Source organism: Polypterus senegalus, chromosome 6 (assembly GCF_016835505.1).
Source record: "Polypterus senegalus isolate Bchr_013 chromosome 6, ASM1683550v1, whole genome shotgun sequence".
Lineage (NCBI taxonomy): Eukaryota > Metazoa > Chordata > Cladistia > Polypteriformes > Polypteridae > Polypterus > Polypterus senegalus.
The window spans coordinates 63,613,473-63,636,826 of NC_053159.1; the positions used below are offsets into that span (position 1 = coordinate 63,613,473).

Genomic DNA, 23,354 nt, shown 5'->3' on the forward strand with positions numbered 1-23,354 from the left:
TAGAGTCCATCAAAAGGAGTTTTCATTCAGAGGGAAACAGTAAGAGTGGTGCTGCATGTGTGTGTATATGTCACGAAAAGTGGCTTTTCCATGTGATGCTGGCGTAGTTTTTATTTTCCAACTGAGTATCTGTGTAAATTGCAATTTGTTTCCTTATGTTATGCACAACAGGGTTCAGAGGCATATTTTATTCCCCAGCCATAAGACTTTTGAGCAAGCATTGAGTGGCACTATTGACAAAATTAGCCAACAAAGTACACTTACAAATTCTACTGTACATTGTCTTCTGCTGTACCAATTATCATACACTGCAGTGATCTGTGCATTCATGTCACATTAGTTTGTGCTGTCATATTGTCAGAATCTATTATTTATTGCTTAACCTATGATTTACATCCTGTGCTTTGCACTACATTATCTTGCAAATGTCATTTACTGTACTGCCAAGTTCAAGAACTGTCAGTTATCTGTGAGCGATTTACTGTATGCACCATTTTAGCTTATCTGCACTGTACTTTATTGTTATTACTGAATCTCCAAAATGTCACTTTACTGTTCAATTCCTAACCTGCTACAGTGATTACAACTTCCCCCATTTAATACTTGTCACTTTATTCTACATCATTTTTCACTACTCCAGGCTGTACATTTTTAGCTATTACAAAGCATTTTGTATTTTGTAGTATTTTCTGTATAGTTGAATTATTGTCCTCTTAATTGTTAGTCAAGGATTATATTCTGCGAGGTAGACAGTCAAATAAGAATTTCAATATAATTGTACATTGTGCTCTGAAAATATGACAAAAAAAGCTTTGAATGATTGACTTCTTTGATTAATTTGCTCTCCCATAGCAGAATTAGTTTTCAGTGTTCAGCCAATGGGGCTCCTCGTTTATCATGGAGTATTTCACACACTAAACTTCACCACAGTAATAGATGGACAATAGTGAGTTACAAAAAAGGTTATGGCACTTTGTAAAGGAAGTAGTACTGAAGGCTGAGGTCCATAGTTAAAGTTACTTAATGAATTTACACACTGAACACTTGAAGATGAGAAAGACCATGTCTGGTCTTATTAATACTAGATCCTTCTGGTGAACCATCCATCAGTTACAATATAAACTCATACTAGTCAAACCACTGGGCAATCACAATAGCACGTTAAAGGCCAGCGTACTGACTCATTTTGGTAAAGTGATTATTTCTGATGTCATACTCTTCCAAAATGTGTTGGCTGTCACTCTTAAGCATTCTTACAAGCCAATAAATGCAAGTGCATACTGGGAGGATAAGAACTTCAACAAACACAGAAAAACACAGTGCTCTGTGTCCATCGTTTTATTCTCCTAAGAGCTCCCTGGAGACAGGCAGTACACTCAGTAAGGCCTCCTGCCGTGGAGGAATAATGGCTCTGTTTAGCAAGATCCCACAATACACTGCAAGAGCTGAGCCGAGAGCAGCAGTAGACGCTGCTCAGTCATCATAATTATCACGACCCCACAAGAGGCATACAAAGCATTCAGCCTGGGATATCTGTGTGCGACTTTACTAGGCGCCAGAGGTCAATCAGTCTGGACCCCCAAAGAGAAGACAAGTGAAATGGAAAGAATCACACAATAGCCACCCACACTCCTGCTCCACAACGATACGCAGGTGCCCTCTGCTCCTGCGTAAAGCCTCAGCGTGGCAGCCACAGGGAACTTTTAATATTACAGAAGTATCTTTCCATATGTCTGCGTTGAATTCAGAATCTGATAAATCATTTCTGGTAATTCAGACCACATATGAAGTTAGTGAAGCAGCTCTGGCTGTTGTCCAACAATGGGTCAGGTCAACAGTGCAGCTTCCAGTCCCTTTCATTTACTCACCTATAGATAAACGGAGATCACAGAAAACAGAGAGGTTATTTATCTTAACTGGAAAGATAATAATAATTCTTTACATTTATATAGCGCTTTTCTCACTACTCAAATCGCACGATGTTTATAACATTTTATGTAGAACTGCACGTATCTAAAAAGGCCCTGTCATGCTTAAATTCCATAACTAATTATTTTTGTGAAAATGCCAGATTTAACAGAAAAAAAGATGGCTGCCCATTTCCATATCACCCTGACCAACACCACATCCATCCATCCATCCATCCATCCATTGTCCAACCCACTGAATCCGAACGCAGGGTCACGGGGGTCTGCTGGAGCCAATCCCAGCCAACACAGGGCACAAGGCAGGAACCAATCCCGGGCAGGGTGCCAACCCACCACAGACACCACATACAGAACATAACAAATAAAACTTAAACAGTGGAGACAGGGAATGTGCACAGGGATATCAGTTTCAAGTAATTTAATGGGAGAAAAGCAGCAGAATTTAGCAAGTTTTAATACAAGGTCCTCCACAATAGGATGTAAATAAAAACTATTTAAATGCTTAGCCCAATAACAACGTGCTTCACAGAAAAAATAAGATTTCAGTATAGCTTCGTTGTCAAATTGCTATTTATAACTATGAACTTGTTTCAGTTGTACCATTTCGACTTATAGTATGGATAATGCAAAGTGACCCCTGAGAGACCAGGGGCTCATGTATAAACGGTGCATACACACAAATGTTCCATATGAACGTTTCCACGCTCAAATCGCAATGTATAAAACCTAAACTTGCCGTATAGCCATGCACATTTCCACGGCACCTCATACCCTGGCCTACACAAGTTCTCTGCACAGTTTTGCAGACTGGCGGCATGCATCATCAAAGCAGTGCTACTGTTCCTGTTTGGTTACCCTTTCTTTTTCAGATCCACACCCCTGACGTGGCTTTATACATACACTGAAATTAACCGCATATTGTTTATTAGTTTAATGCATCTGATTGTAATCAACCAGTAACAATGTAATGGTCCATGGAATGGTCAAACTATTCTAAATACAATAGCTGCTTTAGCGTTGTTACTCTCACTGCACCTTCGTCTTTTTCTTTCAGCTGCTCTCGGTAGGGGTTGCCACAGTGGATCATCTTTTTCTATATTACTCTCACTGCACCACTCAGAGTATTTATATCACTGTATCTGAGTGGGGAATCAATGTCAGACCTCGCGGTGCAGAAACAGTTTTATCCCAAGAACTGTAAACAGACTTAGTCAGTCCATCAAGTACTCCTTGTAGAACTGTTTGTACTTATTAGTACAATCACCTCACTGTAAACTTGCACTACAGTTATAATATTGCACAACCTGAGCCACTTTATAAAGCACGTATTTACTGTACATATGATGACGATATAATTTTTAAGATGAAATGCAGCAAAATATGTTTATTATATTATACAGATAAAACTTTAACTTAATTTAAATAATCTATATTGTTAATAATTAAACATGTGAGGACGGTGCCGCAGCGCAAGCTAGGAGCTTGAGCTCCGTTCACGGATTGTTCCTGCCGCGCGCTGTATTCCTGCTTGTGCTGGACACTGGAGGGATAGATGGAGAGAATAATTAAACATGTACTATGAAGATATTTCAATATTCCTTAAAAGTTTTGAAGAATCGGCGTTCTAAGCTTACAGGTGGCTTAATGTCTATTACAGAGCTGATTCTATGGCGATTTGGTATTTAGAGAAAGAAAAGTAAGGACAGGAATTAGGGGTTAGTACGTTTTGAAAGAGACAGTCCTGCTACAATAAAGTATTTCATCAAAGGTCGCGCATGGTGCAGCAAGCATTTTGCATGAGACATGAACAATCACTGTGCCACTGTGTTCCCATGTTTAATAACATGCTTTAACTCCTATCATCATGAAAATTATATCACGTATACATCTCAGTATTTTAACTATTCAGAGAGCTGTAATATCACGAATGTAATGAATTCTGTGTCCTGTCAGAGGAAGAGAAAGCCTGGAAGCACATAGTGATTTACACACATCGAGCACATAGAATATCAAATACAAAACAAACTATTTAACGTGCTACTGTAGTTACGATGGGATTTGAGAAACTAGTATATTAAACGATTTTAAGATGAAGTTTATGATGTTCTACTTTAATGACAAAATAAACTACGTGATTAAAGTGGAAATTTCAAGATTAAAGTTGACATTTCGTGTTTTTTTTCCCCACTGTGTGCCTATTTTTTTTGTCTGTACCCTAATAAGCTTTCATATGACACTCAGACAGTGGGCTACGACTCACTTTTTCACCCCGACTTTGATATGTGACAACTTCTTTTTTATTTCGGGCACTGTGCAACTTGTTGAACTTGAGCTTTTGAGTTTCTCCAACATTCTGTCACTCGATCAACTTCCTTTTGTTGTTTATACCACTTTTTAAACCAACAAACAGTACGTTTTTCCTTGCCTCCACTTGGTATTCACTGAAATTCTTCTATTTTCCCCCGTGCTTTTCCTATTGTCTTTTAATATAAGGCTGAGCTTAAGGGCTATTTATATTGATTTGCATATTCAAAGAAGCGTAACTTTGGGAGGATTTAGGGTAGGACAGCAGGCACATGCACATGCGTTACTTTTCCCGCTGACCGGGATTTATATAGCGGGAGAACGTAGAAGTTTGCGTACGCACAGATTTATGCATCTGGAGTTTTCTGTGTGTACAGACATTCCCGCTTTTGTGTTTACGCCATGTTATAGTGCGAGTTCTATGCATGGTGTTATACGAGGCCCCAGGTAACTCAGGTTGTTGAACCCTTCCTTGTTGGTCCTCCTCATTTCACACATTTTGATGACTTATTATAAGAACATCTAAATACAGGAAGACTTCCTGTCATAACAGAGGCACGGAGGCAACGATGAGATTATAGTCAGGCAGCGAGCAAACAAGGTCGAGACAAACCTTGAGAGTGAGATACTAGAGCGTATAGTATGGGCACACTACGAAAATAAACATTCTAGGATTCTAGGATTCAGGACACATGACTGAGTTCAAAAGGCAATGTTTATCTTCATACATGTATGCTGTATGGAAGATGTCTGTGCCAGTGATATCTTGCTGCTTTAACAATTATAACCATTGATGGCTTGGCTTGCGGCAACAGTGGTTTATCTGCATACGGGTCAGTTGGATCTCCCTTTCACTCTTTAAAAACTTAATTTTTATTTTAAAACATCATTTTTAAAACCAAAGCATTTGTAGTCTCACAGTTTTCACTTTCTCTTTTCTCCAAGCAGAATTCTCAGACTAAGCATCCAGGAGCCTGTAAATTGTTTTTGTGTTAAGACCTTTGTGTTAAGAACTTTAACAGTTCACTTCCCGGGTCCTCCCTGCGTGGAGTTGTCATGTTCTCCCCGTGTCAGCGTGGGTTTCCTCCGGGTGCTACGGTTTCCTCCCACAGTCCAAAGACATGCAGGTTAGGTGCATTGGTGATCCTAAATTGTCCCTGACGTGTGTTTGGTGGGTGTGTTTGTGTGTGTGCCCTGTGGCGGGCTGTCGCCCTGCCTGGGGTTTGTTTCCTGCCTTGCGCCCTGTGTTGACTGGGATTGGCTCCAGCAGACACCCCCTGTAGTTAGGATATAGTGGGTTGGATAATGGATGGATGGACTTTAATTTTCTTTTATTGAGTAATGCGAAGTTACATTTAATAAGACTGCATTCAAACCTCTGACTTGATTCTTACTTAATAAAAACGCATTGGTGTTTGTGCAGTGATGTAACAAAGGTTGTTCGGTTTCACAAATTTGATTTAAAGTTTTGTGGTTTGGCAAGTGATTCCCTTTATTTACTATTCCCGAACTTTTGATTACAGTATTTACTTTTAATATGATTGTGTGTTTTAGTTCCCATATTAAATAAGCAAATCTTGCCTTTCGGGACTATGTATCATTTCTAGCTGTGGATTACCCTTAGAGACAGTGATAAATATTTGTTAAGGTTGCATGTCTCTTCATAGGTCACTTCTTAGCATTTGCTGCAATAGGAGATGAACAAATGTGTGTTTGTGTGTAAACCAAAAACTGTTGTACTCTGTTTTGTGTAAATAGGTCTTAATCTCATTTTATAACATTTCTACAAACCACAGTTCAAATTCAATTTTACTTTATTCCCTTTTTAACAAATTGAAATGAATCCAAAAAACTTAAAAAGAGAAACTGTCAGAATCTCCAAGCATCCCACAAGCTGCCCCTGTCGTGCCTGCAATGTGATAGAATGAAAGAGAGAGAATGCAAAAAAGAGAAGGGTATTCTAATCAAAGTTTCGGATGTAAGCATCAGTAGGCTTTGCGCCCTAGGAACCAAGTTACCCAAACTATTCTATAACATTTCAGTAATTATTTACCACTGTGATGCTGGTCTTTCTTATGATAAAATAGGTCATTTCGATAGCAATTGATGAGAAGAATTCATAATTAATTTCAGAATTACGATATTTGAGGGTTCCTCTAGAGTGCATCTTTCTCTTGCATGATTTAGCTAAAAAATTAATCATCACATCATCATCTCATAACAGGGTTAAGTTTGGAGTTTGCTATTTTTCCATACAGTCATTTTAGCTCTAGAACTTCCTCAGGAAACTGTGAGACACAGACAAACACACAGACACACACCCATTATCGAGATATCGATGTTTTTGGTATCAGGGGACCCTAAAACATCAAGATCCGTTTAAAACTTTGGATTGAAATTTTCGATGAATCTAAAGCTTTCGCTCCACCCCTATAGACAGGGTTGGTAAAGTAAAAATAGGAGAACGCATGCTGAACATTTGAAACCACCCTCTCAACATTTAAGCATCAACTAGCACTTAACAGAAAAAAATGAAATAACTAGCAGAGCCTTAAAGTGATCAGTATAATCCACGAAAACACACTGAAAATTAAACGTGCAAATTTTGTGCCACTGTAATTTGATATTAGGTTCAGAATTATGTGGACACCTTTGCACCTTTCTGACTCTTTACAGTACATGTTTATGAAATTTCTTGGATTTTAACATCCAATATTTAACATCCCATATTGAACAAAACCATCAGAGGCTGCCTGATGTCATTTGTTGTAATTGAAAGGTTAACAGGAGATGACAATAGGGAAACACTCATCCAGACCAAGTCACATTTTTTGTATTAGGACTTCAGGAGAGGGCAACATAACACCTGGAGCTCAAAAATCACTTCCATCCCATTTTATCATTTTGGAAGACTTATTAGGAGATAATGTCATTAGTATTAGCCAGTATCACACGTTCTGATTAATCCACCATAATCACAAATGCTTGGCTTATATGAGGGATATATTCCTAGGCTCCATTAGTATAACGGAAAATCATATAAAATTAATTTTCCAATGGTTACCCCCTACATTGCCAGTCCTGATTAATGTGTAGGATGTAGCTGTGTAGTTTCAAATTCAAAACAAATGCAACAGCTTCAAGCATTTTGTACTTGTGTACAGAAATGTTACTCTGAGGGGGACTCAGGGTCAGCATAACAGCTTATAAAAGTCCCATGAGTTACAAGAAAGTGCTTTTTCACCAAAGTCACAGTTAGCCAGGAGATATCTACACAGAAAGGGAAAGTAGTGAGCGGCACATGTCTCCGTCCTTCTCACACTACCATACACTAAGATGCATGAAGCACAGCACAAGTATGGGAGGCCAACACAGCAAGTCAAATAAAGACAAATTAATAAATAAAACATATAAATAAATAATAAGACAAATAAAGTGATATAATGATAAACACATCTTCCTCTTTTTTCATATTTCCATATGGGAGACAAAGCAAACCCAGCCACAGGGGATGCACAAACCAGTGTGTTTCTTCGTGCCGGTCCCAAGCCCGGATAAAATTTCCATACTGGATCGGTTGAGCCCCAGGTTAACAACAACTGCCACCAGTACTGTTAGCCAACAGGGTGCTGGTGGAAATTGGGCTACTGTTACCCGAAGAAGGAAAAGAAGAGGGCAGTGACATGTCTGGAGGCAGGAGGAGAGGAGGAAAGTAAAGAGAGTGGAACTGAGGGTAGGAACTTTGAATGTAGGCAGTATGACTGGTAAGGGGAGAGAGTTAGCAGATATGATGGAGAGAAGGAAGGTTGATATATTGTGCATGCAAGAGACTAAAAGGAAGGAGAGTAAGGCCAGGTTGATCGGAGGTGGATTCAAATTGTTCTGTCCTGGTGTGGATGGGAGGAGAAATGGGGTAGGGGTTATTCTGAAGGAATATAAGTATGTCAAGAGTGTTTTGAAGGTGAAAAGAGTGTCAGACATAGAAATGGTTATGCAGCTGGAAAATGGAGGTGTGATGATGAATGATGTTAGTGCATATGCCCTGCGTTCAGTGTGCGATGGAGGAGAAAAGATTTTTGGAGTGAGTTGGATGAAGCAATGAACAGTGTACCCAAGGGACAGAAAGTGGTGATTGGAGCAGATTTCAATGGACATGTTGGTGATAGGTAGGTATGGTGTCAAGGAGAGGAATGAAGAAGGTCAGATGATAGTGTATTTTGCCAAAAGGATGAACATGGCTGTGGTGAATGCATATTTTAAGTAGAGGTAGAAACGTAGAGCTACATACAAGAGTGGAGGAATATGCACACAGGTAGACTACATCCTATGCAGAACAGTCAACCTGAAGGAGATTGAAGACTGCAAAGTGGTGGCAGGGGAAATTGTAATTAAGCAGCATAGGATGGTGGTCTGTAGGATAACATTGGAGATCAAGAAGAGGAAGAGAGTGAGTGCAGAGCCAGGGATCAAATGGTGGAATTTGAAAAAGGAAGACTGCATGGTTGACTTTAGGGAGAAGGTGAGACTGGCACTGGGTGGTAGTGGAGAGTTACCAGACATTTGGGAAACTACAACAGAAGAAGTAAGTGTGACAGCAAGAAGAGTGCTTGGCGTGACATCTGGACAGAGGAAGGAGAAAAAGGAAAACTGGTGGTGGAATGGGGAAGTTCAGGAGAGTATACAGAGGAAGAGGATGGTTAAGAAGAAGTGGGATAGTCAGAGAGATGCAGAAAGTAGATAAGAGTACAAGGAGATAAGGTGCAAGGTGAAGAGAAAGGTGGCAAAGCTAAAGAAAAGGCATATGATGAGTTGTATGAGAGGCTGGACACTAAGAAGGGATAAAAAGACCTGTACCGATTGGCCAGACAGAGGGGCCAAGCTGGGAAAGATGTGCAGCATGTTAGGGTTTTAAAGGATAAAAATGGAAGCGTACTCACAAGCCAGGAGAGTGTGTTGAGCAGATGGAAAGAGTACTTTGAGAGGTTGATGAATGAAAAGAACAAGAGAGAGAACAGGTTGCATGATGTGGAGATAGTGAATCAGGAAGTGCAACGGATTAGCAAGGAGGAAGTAAGGACAGCTATGAAGAAGATGAAAAGGTAAAGGCCATTGGTCCAGATGACATACCTATGGAAGTATGGACGTGTCTAGGAGAGATGGCAGTGGAGTTTTTAACCAGATTGTTTAATTGAATCTTGAAAAGTGAGAGGATGCCTGAGAAGTGGTGAAGAAGTGTACTGGTGCCGATATTTAAGAATAATGGGGATGTACAGGACTACAGTAACTACAGGGGAATAAAACTGATGAGCCACAGCATGAAGTCTTGGAAAAGAGTAGTGGAAGCTAGGTTAAGAAGTGAGGTGATGATTAGTGAGCAGCAGTATGGTTTCATGCCAAGAAAGAGCACCACAGATGCTTTGTTTGCTCTGAGGATGTTAATGGAGAAGTATAGAGAAGGCAAGAAGGAGTTGCATTGCGTCTTTGTGGACCAGGAGAAAGCATATGTCAGGGTGCCTCGAGAGGAGTTGTGGTATTGTATGAAGAAGTCGGGAGTGGCAGAGAAGTACGTAAGAGTTGTACAGGATATGTACAAGGGAAGTGCGACAGTGGTGACATCTGCGGTAGGAGTGACAGATGCATTCAAGATGGAGGTGGGATTACATCAGGGATTGGCTCGGAGCCCTTTCTTATTTGCAATGTTGATAGACAGGTTGACAGACGAGATTAGACAGGAGTCCCCGTGGACTATGATGTTTGCTGATGACATTGTGATGTGTAGTGATAGTAGGTTGAGGAGACCCTGGAGAGGTGGAGATATGCTCTAGAGAGGAGAGGAATGAAGGTCAGTAGTAACAAGACAGAATACATGTGTGTAAATGAGAGGGAGGTCAGTGGAATGGTGAGGATGCAGGTAGTAGAGTTGGCAAAGGTGGATGAATTTAAATACTTGGGATCAACAGTACAGAGGAATGGGGATTGTGGAAGAGAAGCGAAAAAGAGAGTGCAGGCAGGGTGGAATGGGTGGAGAAGAGTGTCAGGAGTAATTTGTGACAGACGGGTATCAGCAAGAGTGAAAGGGAAGGTCTACAGGATGGTAGTGAGACCAGCTATGTTACATGGGTTGGAGACGGTGGCACTGATCAGAAAGCAGGAGACAGAGCTGGAGGTGGCAGAGTTAAAGATCCTAAGATTTGCACTGGGTGTGATGAGGATGGATAGTATTAGAAATGAGTACGTTAGAGGGTCAACTCAATTTAGACGGTTGGGAGACAAAGTAAGGGAGGCGAGATTGCTTTGGTTTGGACATGTGCAGAGGAGAGATGCTGGGTATATTGGGAGAAGGATGCGAAGGATAGAGCTACCAGGGAAGAGGAAATGAGGAAGGCCTAAGCGAAGATTTATGGATGTGGTGAGAGGACATGCAGGTGATGGGTGTAACAGAACAAGATGCAGAGGACAGAAAGATATGGAAGAAGATGATCCGCTGTGGCGACCCCTCACAGGAGCAGCCAAAAGAAGAAGAAGAGGATAAGCAAGTCACCTAAGTCCACTAAATACTGACTTGCCATTTCTGTGCAGCCTTGGTCACTTAAAGGTTCATTTTTTTCAAATTGTTTCCAACTGGAGCTTTTGCACTGTTCGTACATCATTGTTCATTTATTTTATGTGTTATGTGCATATTTGAATCTAATATTATTCCACTTAATTGTTTAATATTATATTGCAATCTTGTTTACATCCCAAAGCATCCTGTGGTGGTACATTCTGTTCATTGTACTTTATAAAATAAAAACTGATTATCTTATTTTTTTCCCCACTTTAGACAACCTTAAGAGCCCAAAAGTTATGAAAACAGCTAAAACACATAGGGCCATTATTTTCCTATATTGAAGACTACACCCATATTTGTGTAACTATTTATGTTTGTACTGCATATGTTTTATTGTAACTAAATTGTATATGAAAATGTGTGCAGCATTGTGAGCCAGCTCAGCAGGGAGGCTAATGTATATGAATAAACTGAACTGAATTAAATTTTCTCAGCCATGCCTTGACAGTGAAGCTTCCCTTTGAAACAGGTCCAAGTAGGCTTTGGCTTCCAAACATTTCCAAATCCAGAATAATAGCTGAGTAACCTCTACACCCTACCCCCACAGGGCGTTAAATATGAATTTGTCTTGCCACGGAAATACAAAGAGGTCAGTTACATTTATGAAGTCCAGAGAGAATGTAAAGATTAGATTTCAAATTGTCATTAATCACCATGCAAATAGGAGGAGAGGATCAAGCCTTGGATTCCTAAGCCCAACTTTGCAGAGTCACCAATCAGTCGATTCAGAAAATCCTTCCATTCACTGAGAACTCAAGTTGGCAGGGTCAGTATTGTCAGGAGTACAGAGTACAGTGAAATTCTTGAGATTAAACATGCCACATGTCGGCACTCCCTGTCACCATGATACGTGAGTATTACTCTGTTATCTGAAAACAAGTACCTTTGAACTCTTACGGTCCAGGTCGTTTTTATGGTTTCTTTACTAAACATCTTTAGATAATCACCCTGAACACCCAGAATCTCTGGACTAAATCTCCTCACTGAAATCAGCTGGAACAGGTGCAGAAATATGTGGTGCTAAGCCTGATTGCATCTGATGCAACCTGAATGGAATCCAGAGGAACTCCTGACACAAGATGTCAAATCAATAAAAGTTGGGCCTGGGAGTTCTGATGCAAATCACCAACTAGTTCATTAATATCATGCCTTCCATGGCATATCCATCGTATACACTCTTTTTAGGCAGGCTGCATAACCCCCTTTGCCCAAGGAACAAAGAAAGAGGTTCAAACTTGCAACCTGTACCTCAAAGCCGAGATATCTGGAACACATTACAGGAAACCAAGTGCAGGACCTTACTTACCAATGAGAAGGTAAAAGGCTGCACTGGCTCTGGTACAATGGCTGCTTTATAGTTGTTTTGAATAAAGTTGATCAGGTACTCACCATACTGACAGCTGGGTCCATTAAAACCAGATGGGCACTGGCATAACTGAGATGTTCCTACAGAGCAGTGCCCCCCATTGAAGCAAACTCCATAACTGCAGACAGCTGTAAAGTGAAAAAAAGAACATCTGATCAGTGGAATCTGGGATCTTGGAGGCAATGCAACAGAGACAATCCAACTCATAGGCATTTATAAACAAATGAGTATCTCATAGGCTAAAGGGCTAGGAAGAGCTTAGGAAAAAAAGAATTGAACAGGAAGCAGAAAAAGCAAAGAGAAATGAACTCAATTAATAATTTGAGAAGAACAGGAGGTCCCCCAGGATGCTACACCTAAATCCTGCAAAGGCAACAGATAGGTCTCTTGTGGCTATATGATATGCCTAACTTTCCAGCTGGATGAAGCATTAATCATTTCAGATTCCCCACCAGGCTTAGCCTGTTCGGAATTCTTTCATTAAAACAATATGAATGTATTACTCCCCTAAAATAACTGATTACCTTCCAGTTATGTGAACAAATCTGCCCATTTCTAACATTTTAGTGGAAATGCAGTGTTCTGTATTTCACAACCCAGATTTACAAGCTTGATCATGCTTTAATAAATAGCTGAAATGGTGCTTCTCACATTATCCTAAGGACATTTTTCAACAAAATGTTAATTCATATTCTGAATTTGACTCCACTATTCCCATCTTTCAAGTACAGATGTACAGTTTCTCTGAAATGAATCAGAATGAATCAGAAAACCAACAGGACATGACAAATATGCAGGCTAGAATAAGATGTTTTGTAAGAACTGTACCAACTTTCTTTTCCTGTTTGGCCACTTTTTAGTGGACTTAAAAAAAACAGAACAGAAAGAAACAGCTGTGTTAATGTGTATAACAGGCTGGAAGTCGGGCCAGGAGGGTCTAAGCAGTGGAAACAAGTCAGAGCTCCAAGACTTCTCACTGGCTTACTAAGCATGATTGCTCCCTTGCTGCTCATTTCCTCACAGTAACAACCCTAATATTTTCATAAAAACAAAGTTCAATTTTAAGATAACAGGAGCTAACACTATCCAACGATAGCACTAAAATGCCTCATTTGAGAATTTAGTTCTATAGTAAAGGGCTATGGGGCATCAAGCTCTCCCACCTGCCAAATACATAAGCTCTGAGGTCACATTATTAGGTACACCTATCATGAAGTGTATAGGACCCATGTTTCTTCAAAACTGTCTTAATTCTTCAAGATGGATTTAATATGGTGCTGTAAACACTTCTTGGGGATTTTGGTCCATGCTCCCTCAGGAATCATACAGTAATAATAATACAGCAAACTTCCCATGCCACCTCATCCCAAAGATATTTTACTGGAATGAGATCTGAGGACTGTGTAGGCCATTGAAGCTAATTGAAGTCACTTTCACATTTCTGGAACCGGCCTGAGATAATTTCTTTTTTGTGATATGCCATGTTACCTTTCTGGAAGCATTTCTTTGAAGAAGGGTAAAATGTGGCAATAAAGGGATGAACATGGACTTCAATACCTAGGTACACCAGGGCATTCAAATGGCACTCAGTTGCTGTTACGAGGTCTAATACATACAAGAAAAGACATTTTACATCACCATTACCACCCTCTATTCATTGATTTATGTTGTAAGTTCGGAATTCTGACTCTTCCATCTGCAGAGCCCAATGGAACTAGAGATTGTTTGAAACAGGTCATATTTTTCCAATCTTCTTGGTTGAGAATTGGTAATCACAGGCATATTGTAGCCTCTTTTTCCTGTTCTTAGTCTGTAGGAATGGAACTTAGCATTGTCTTCTGTTGCAGCTGGCCATTTGCTTCAAGGTCAGGAATGTTACAAAAGTTAAAAAGAACAGTTGTTGGAATATTTGTGTCCTTATGTTAGTTTGTTCAGGTCAAACTCCCAAGACCTCTGTTACTAACGAGGTGTGAGCAGACACTCACTGGATGTTTTTTGCCGGTTGCACCATTCTTTTTATAAGCACTACAGACTGTAGTGTGTGAAAATCTCAGCAGGCCGACTGTTTCTCTGATGGTAGAAGCCCCAAATCTCAAAATCAACAATCAAACCACGGTCAAACTCACCTAGGTCAGGCATATTGACCATGCAATTGTTTGGTTGAACAACAACTAAACCTCTTTACAATGTCTGCTTACTTTATTATATATTAACATTCAGCCACAAGATTTCTCTGCTTCTGCTAGTAATGCAGCTACTGCATGCATGACACAAATTACGATTTTTTCTAAAATAGGTATCCTAACAGTTTCCTGAAAAAGGCAAGTCACGTCCTGATCATCCACAATCCCAAAGACAATCCCACAGACACTGTATGTAGAAGCCATAACCATCTCAAACCACAACGTCTTATCAGGGAGGACAACAACAGGGAGCTATGTTATATAGTTCCTGCGTAGAACTGGTTGTAACTTCTTTCATTGTCTTGGGCCTGCTGAGAACATCACAAGCCATGTCTCCCATAAGTGAATTAGCCCTTCAGTGTCTGGGCCTTAATTCATCTGGTTTCTGTCCAGGAGCTGGACGTCTTTCAGCGATGCTTTATTTCAGCTGGCTGTCCTCTGTCTGCTGTAATTTTTTTTCCTAACAAGAAGGAATTTTAATTGCCGGAAACATCAGACTGCAGAAACGTTATCAGCCAGAGCGTCTCCCTCCAGAGACATAGCGCAAGGGCAGGTTACAGTGAGAGTTGGGAGCACAGACACTGGAGGGGCAAAAGCAGACAGACAGCAAGGCAAGAAGATGGATGAAGGGAACAACATTCACTGAGAGGAAATATACAGAGAAAAAGCATATATGGAGGTTCAAAGACAAAAAGTGAATAGCAGCAACAAAGATGTCCACTTATTCATTTGCTGAGGCCACTTAAATTGTTATATATGTGTAAGGAAGCAGAGCCTAACCTGACAGCAGCTGGACAAAAGGCAGGATCTTTCTGTGGGTAGAACGCTGTTTCATCGCACTGACAACATTCACCCCTACTAATATCAGACCAATTTAGTATTACCAAATCAACCCAGCAAACATCTCTGTGAGGCAGCAGCTTTGATGACTATTTCACCAGGCTGTGCTGGAGTAGAGGCCTAGAAAGAATTGGGGGAAAGAGAACGGTCACGGGCTGTGGTATGTACAGAGAATAACAAAAGAGAGACAGAGTGAGTATAGTGCACATGGAGAGAATATAAGGGACATATAAAGAGTGAGACGAGGCACGTAAGGGATGAAGAGAGATAAACCACGAGCAGCGTGTATGTGGCAGTTGCAAATTATTATAAAGACAGAGAGAAAATGGCAGGTGATGCTCCTCAGAGTATAAAAGGCCACTAGTTATAGGGAATAGCATACAGGATATATTGTTAATTTCCTTAGCATCTGTTTATGAACCAGTTTTTGTTGAAGGCTCCACCCCATTCACGCATATTCATGAGTTACCATAAAGTTGCAGAACTCTTAGAAATATTCACGATTTTTTCAGAAGGATTATGTTATTACATCCACAAGATGCAGTTTTGCCAAAATCCTCAGCAGTTCTTTGTTATAAAACAAAATACATAAATAGGCTATTAGTGTACAGTTCTTGTTTGGATTATGACAGAAGCCACATATGAATTATGGTTGTTTGCTGGGATTACAAAACATACCAAAAACAGCAGCAAATAATTTACGGAGATGAGAGGGAGAGAAATTCTCAAACCTTTAAGTGGAGACAGAACACTCGAGAGGTTTTCATGCACAATGTGAATGTCTTCCGTGCTCTGACATTTAGAGCTCATTTATAGCCCTGTTCAATGAGAAGAAGGAAACTTGGATCACAGAAAAAAAAGAAGTAGCCACTTCAAGAGAACTGGAACAGAAATAAAAATCTAAATGGAAATTCTGAAAATTGTTTGCATGCTGAAAAAGAACAACTAATTGCAACTAACTCAGCCAAAGGTACCAGACTGTTAATGTTTTAACAGTAATGAGTCACCAAAATGCATTGGTATGACACCTCACTGGAAATCTCCCTCATCGTTCGCACACATGACTTCCATCACATACCCTCAAACATACAGCAGATAGCTTGCCTGAAGGTCATTCGCTATGGTTGTTATTCTCCATTAGACACAGAGATGCCCAGACATACTCATTCCAGTCTCACTGCCAACAAGTAGCCAAGTGGCTGGCCCCTTAACAAGAGCTATGCGTCAGCTTGTTCTGTTCCCTTGTGTCTACATACCTTTTTTTTATTTTAATAAGCTCAGGAGCCAAGTGGTCTGTTCTACAACTGAATGAGGAGTTGGAATGAAAGTAGATACTCTAACTGTCTATGACACCAGCTGTATTGAATTGTCTAATATGAAGATTAAAAATAATAAAGACTGACTTTAGCACCTTTATGTTAGGTAGAATATGGGGGCTGGGTGATCTTTTGGTCTGGAAATCCTTTTTTTTTTCGCTCCAGCATTTCACTCCTGGAGTTTTTTCTGTCCTCCCTGGCAACCTGACAATAGGATCGGACTTAATGGGCTTAATAAAAACTTACCTTCAAATTAGGATTCTACTACTTGTACATCTGTGTTACGTATGTGCATATTGATTCTTATAAATTCTTTTTTATATATTATTTATTAAGTTTTATATATAACTATTGTCACACACATGCGTATAGGAGACAGTCAATGGACTTACTGTAACTAAATGTATCGATACACCAGACAAGGGGTTGGAAATGCACACTAATACTTTTTCTGCTTCCTCTGAAGACCTTTAGAATGAAATCCCACCTGACCTCACTTCCAGCTCTGACCCTCAAAGCAAACCCCTTCCTGGCTACCCTATATAAATCCGTCATATTTTAGATTGTTTCAGTTCAGTTGTTGACTCAGTCTGTTAAAACTGCTCTCATTTATGATAAAAACTTCTCAAGTATATAGAGTGGATACCCCAAACCTTTTTCTTGGTTTTGTCTCCTTCTTACACTAAAAATGTTTAACTTGCTGTTTTTTCCTCTTATAACTCTTCTTTTATGTTATGTAAAGCACTTTGAGAGACATTCCTTGTATAAAAACATGCTATAGAAATACACATTTTGTTGTTGTTCAGCTAAGCAGCATCTACCCACAAAGGAGGCCAGGAATCTGCTCCACTGCTATCATTCCCAAATAAACCCAAATTATTCTCAACATCACAAAAGATTTTTTTTCAAGTTATTCTTCCAGCTGCCATTTTTAAAATGGACTCATTGCCTATCGAGGCTAGACTGAGGAAACAAGGGTTGAACCATCATTATTTCTCCTATTTAGCGACTGTCACAAATATCATAAAACAACAAGAGCTGATCTTGTACCATGGCATTGTGTAGTGTGACCATTAGCCTCTGCAGAGATGCGAGTTTGGTTTTGGAACACGGAGTCAACAGTACAGGTCAGCATGGTCTTTATTTGAAGGCACTGAACTCTCCAAGCAGACATCTGTGCTTCCCTTTAACATCAGGAGAAAATGCAAACTCCCTACCCTGTAAACAGGATTAACCACACTTGTCATGTTCAGAAAAAATGCCCAGCAAAAATGTACTTTATTTAGATAAATGCCATTTATATTGTTAGTCAGCCATCCTGACAGTTAGGAAAGGCTGACAACAGATAGGGCAAAGCCTCCACCATAAAAGTGCCTCTTATTTAACCATTTATAGAATTATTGCTTGTATAATTGGTTGTTTTTACTTTTATAAATAATAACATTAACATTAATTAATGTAAGCATTTTAGGATTATGTGCTGCTTGAGATGGCAGTTAGCTTTTTACTTGCCTTTCTGCATCTCAAATCATCTCATCTTGTGTTTTGTAAAACAGCAACAAAAAAAACTCCCAACAGTCACTTTATAGCTTGAAACCTTCTTACTCTAGCGCAGTCCCCTGACACTCCTCACAATAAATCTAGTCAAATATGAAAAGAGATGAAGAATTTTACTAAGAAACATTTCTTCATATCTTCTTTTCAGAATTTAAAGAGAGATAGATCTATAGTTGGTTTTTTTTTCACAGGATATTGAGAATGTGAGAGCAGACCAAGAAGTTTGACTAGGAAATGTGTGCTGTGCTATTTGGCCATTTTAGATTAATCAAGCAAGATGCTGCATTTTTTTCTCACATCAACATGACATGAGATTTTCAAACTTTAATACTAGTGGTATTCTGAAAATACATAATGGCCCAATCACATTACATGACTTGTTCTGCGATGTTCAGTCGCAGACTTCATTCATATAATCTCTGTTCCTGTGACTGGCAGTCGTGAAGTGACTCAGTCTGCTCAGTCTGTGCTTTGCTCTAACAAAATCAATTGTAAGGGCGGACTCTATGCGAGTGAGAGTTGAGAACCAATGAGTGCTCAGCTGCATTCAAATGCAGCAATGAGGAATAAGGAAAGCGAGAGTGTTGTGGAGCTCACCCGTCTGATATCTAATGGTTCACCTACTCTGACAGAATAGAAAAAAAGTGTGTCTGAAATTGTTGTCCTGCAAAGCATTCATACAGCACTCACTCTGTCAGGTAGCATGTTATGGCTACCATATAAACAAGCAAACTTGCAATACTGTGGAAAAGTGAATCTTTGCTGGAAAGTCGTCATGAAATTGGATAATTTGTTATCCCATGCGATTTCTAGCCATGTAATCTAACATCCTTACGCAACAAGGTCAGCAACTGCATTTGTCAAGCTTGAAGTAACCTCCGACTAGAAGTAATAGGAGTTTCATTGATTTCAAAGATGCATTAGAATAGTGAATCTTTTTATGCTTTTCTCTTTTTTGTTTTTTCCTTTATGTTTCATATTTTTCCTTTTCTTTCATTGTAATCAATTTGAATGAAATGGTTGTAACTGATATGTTATTAACATATGTTTGACTAGTCACAATAACTGTCAAAGACAGGTAACAGAATAAAAAATATTTGCTATCTCTTGTTCTACATGTACCTTCAGTGCCTTTCCTCAGTATCCGTGTGTGTCTGAATATGTCTTGACCGATGCGTTCTTCTCTCAAGCATGTTTCCTGTAAAGCCTGCTTCTCAGCCTCTGTCATTATTTTCAAGGTGCCTTTTTCATCTCCTGTCCAGTTTTATACTTTCTGTCACTGAAGACGACTCTCTCAGCGTGTGCTTCTTTCTCTTGTGTCACACACTCGCACTTCCTCTTTCGTTGGGTCACCAAAGCCAAACTGACCAATTACACCAAAGTGAAACTGACCATTTAGATTGCTCTGAAGGAGTGGAAACACAGACCTTAGTGTTTTATTATACAGTTTTTGCAAAGGTGGATAGTTAGTGACTTGCCGGCGGAAGTCAACCCTCATTTCCAGTGTCTTAATAGCATTGAGCTCCAAGTTGTTACAAGAACACCATTCTACAAGACGGACCACCTCTCTTTCATAGGAAGACACACCATTTTTTAAAATGAGACCCACTACAGCTGTGTCATCTGCAAACTTTAGGATTTTTACAGATTGGCCCGTGGATCTACAGTCATTTGTATGAAGAGAAAACAGGAGGGGTGAAAGAACACAGTGTTGGGAAGAAGATTTCAGAGTAACAGCAAGGTCACAGAAAGCATAGTGCTATGCAGTTTGCCTAAATTTATACCACATTTTAAAGTGATGACCAAGTTAACAGCAATCCTCTCCTTAGTTTTGTAAAAAGTGGTGTACTAGCACAGAGCACAAGTGACAGATACTTGTCCTATATTTCTGCAGTGGCTACAGGCTTTCGTACTTGTCCAACCATTGGGATGATGTTGGAGAGCACAGTACCCCAATAAAATCCATGCAGACAGGAGGAGAACGGGCAAACTGCACACAGATGGGGACCTCCAGGTACTGTGAGGTACATACTGCGTTTTTCACTGCACTGACCACATACAACCCTCATATACAGGATGATCCAGATTTAATTATGCAATTTTCATTACGCTAGAACTTATTTAGTTTATTACATAGAAAATCACCTGAAAAATCCCAGACCATCGAGAAGTGTGCGAACTGACGACATGAAGAATCGTCTTTGCGCCGAACTGGAATCGTCCTCGCATAAATCAAAGTCACCCAGACGATCTGGATCTGCATAATTAGATCTGGACCACCCTGTATGTACTGAGCTACTACAACATGGTTCAGCAGCCTTATTTAAGTTGTAGAATTCTATAAAAACTGCTTTGTACATTCAAGATCCTTATTCCTGTTTATTAATGTTGACTGTATAACAGACGTATTTGCATTTCTGTCTCCACTTGTTCAAGGTGGAGTCACTGTCAGCAATAACATTGACCGTGGCAGCTTCTTTCCTGCTTCTTCACTTTCCCAACTGAAATTCATTTATTTTTCAGTTGTCATTGTAAGCAAACGGGGTCCCCTTGGAGCACATCTATAAGTGGCTTCATTGTCTGGCAGACAGTGAGCCCACTGAATGGTGATTCACAGATTTGGCACCTTGGTAAAGTGGGCAACAGTGTGATTCACATTGTCTTCTGGTCACAACAACAGTACTGAGAACTCTTATCACGTTGTCCCTTTATCATGCATAACTCGTTGTGCACCGATGTTTGGAGAAATAAGCCATCACTTCTGTTTCAATTCACTTGCTTTCAGTTCAAAGCACCATGGAAGCTGGGCTTTTTCACGCTTTTTTCTGGCCTCGAAGACCAACTGTTCTTGCCAGGTGCCTCAACTCAGTAGACTGCCGTCCTGTGGGAAGATAACATGCAAAAACTGGCATGCTCGCTGTGTCTGGAGACGATAGACCCATTGGCCCCGTTTCCTTTCTGACTGCATGACCCATAGCCTCCCTGCGTGTGTTTGAAAGGATTGTCCCAAACAAACTTTGCATGTTCATTATACATTTTCTTTATAACAGCATAGTTGGGATTTTTTGGCTAGTGCTGATGTTTTCAACTTGAAACATTCTGTTCTGTGCTTTTGATGGATGATGGAAACAGCAGTGGCTGGCAGAGACCTTAAGAAGAATTTATTCGGATACTTGCAGAGTTGTAAGCCGTTTGGGTGACTGTATATTGCTGTAGTATTTATCGGAACAGACCACTGGGTGTTTCATAGAGTATGGGAACAGAATAAAATTAGTAGGCACTTTTCCAAGTGTGGCATAAATATGCTGTTGAGTGTCTCCTGGCATAAAGGCAAAACATTCTTTTGGGAAAATGCCCAGGATTGAGAACAATGCAGGCTGCTGGATGCTTGTGGTATTGAAAAGACCAGGCGACTAAAAATTCTGTAATTTGAGAATTAGCGCATAGTGATTGGCAGCTTTGTATCCACCTTATGCGTGACCTCTGACTTTTCACAGAAATGTGTTATAATTTCAAATAGTTGAAAAAAGCAGGAAGTAAGATATATAAAAGATATGAGGGCAAAATTTCATAAGCATGTCATTATCAGAAAGTCTGAACTTCTGAGGTACATCTCAGATAGGATGGTGACTTTTAGATATCACAACACATACAGAAATACTTTCAATTTCTAGATCTTCTTCCTTGGGGTTGCTGGAAGCACAATGAGAAATTAAAGTGACATTTCAGGATATTGCTACCTTCAAAAGAGATAAGTTAGACTGAGTCCATCTTCACAAACTGCACATAATGGATTCTGATGTGGTCAGATATATTCAGACCCACTCTAGAAGGGTGATCAACTATTTGCCAGGTATTATGGAAACTGTAAGATGTTCTGCATTGCTTGTCTGGAAATAAACAGGAACTCAAAACTGAAAAGCCAAAAAATAATACAGAACGATCAAATCGGCTACTAGATCCAAGTGTCAAACCATAACACAGAGGGTCGTCTTTGTAGCACCTTTTAGCTACCTCTAGAATGTAAAACAACAATTCTGATAGCTAAACAAAGGTCCTAAATTACTGGAGAAGAATGGACCAGTGGCATCACTGGTCTAGTATTGAGCTGGTGGAATGACACATTTCCCAGGAATCAATGTGGTGATCGGGGCAAATGCTGGCCATGCACAGAATAGCTCATGTTAACTCTTGGGATTCCACCAGCTTAATATTAGGTCAGAGATGTCAATGTTACACTATTACAAAAACAGCTGCATTCTTTCTTGCTGCAATTTTTTCTAAATGTCCACATCAAAGAGTACTTTTTAGTATTAAGAAGACAGAAAAACTACGCTTTTATATGGCCTCGAAGACTTACTTTGTATGTTTATCATTTGTACTTAATTTAGACTACTTTGCAGAGATCATCAAAATTTAAGAGTCTTTTTTTTTTTTTTTTATCGTGTCCTGTTCGGCTGTGAAGCAATCAGAATTGATGTCTGAATGCTGGCGACTAGCCCTACAGTTTTTCTCTCAGGTGGAGCGTTACAGCTTCTGCTTACTGTACATCACGCCTGATACCAAAACTTTATTAAAAATATTTTTAGATGTTTTTAAGATTCGAACCGGACACGGAGACAAAAGTGAAAGAAAAAGAAGAGAGGGAAGGAAGAGATGGAGGTAAATGGGGAGGGGGGGGGTTTCGTATAGAATAATCAGTAAATGAACCAGAACCTGCAGAAAGAAAAAAAAAAAAAACCACAAGACAAAAACATTGCTGCATCAGCTACATGAAGATATATAAAAGTAAAAATGTTTGCTGACAATCATACAGTAATTATTACTGAGGCATTTAGGGCCACCACAGCCTTAGATCATGTGCTGAAGATGTCCAAGTCATACTTATGAAATCACCATGTGAGCACCTGTGTGCGACATGCGCTTGTATGTGTAAGGTTTCTCTATAGGAGCATCCAATAGTGAGTGTGAAGGGCCACAGACCTGCCGCCAAAAACGTGCGGAAGATGGAGGGAGTTCCAAGCCCAGAGATCCAGAGGTCACCCCAGAGTGCGGAGACCCCAGGGAGGCCGTCACCAGAGAAGCCCCAACCCCCACTTGAGAGGCGCAGAGGATCACCCCGGGGGTCACAACCAGGAGCCGGCAGAGTCCCGGGAGATATCAACGGCAAGCCCTCAGGCCCGCCCGCAGCCGCTCTCCCCAGAGTCGGCCGGGCCCGGAACCCAGCAGCCCGGGACCCAAGGGCGACCC

At 40.1% G+C, this 23,354-nt stretch overlaps 1 protein-coding gene across 1 annotated transcript in view; it reads right to left on the reverse strand.

The window, feature by feature from the left end:
- Nucleotides 1-23,354, reverse strand: part of megf6b (multiple EGF-like-domains 6b) — a 204,634-nt gene that overhangs the window by 143,275 nt on the left and 38,005 nt on the right. Inside the window, exon 4 of the mRNA XM_039756130.1 lies at nt 12,232-12,336. Coding sequence (XP_039612064.1) covers nt 12,232-12,336 — 105 coding nt within the window. The remainder of the gene's footprint in view (nt 1-12,231; nt 12,337-23,354) is intronic.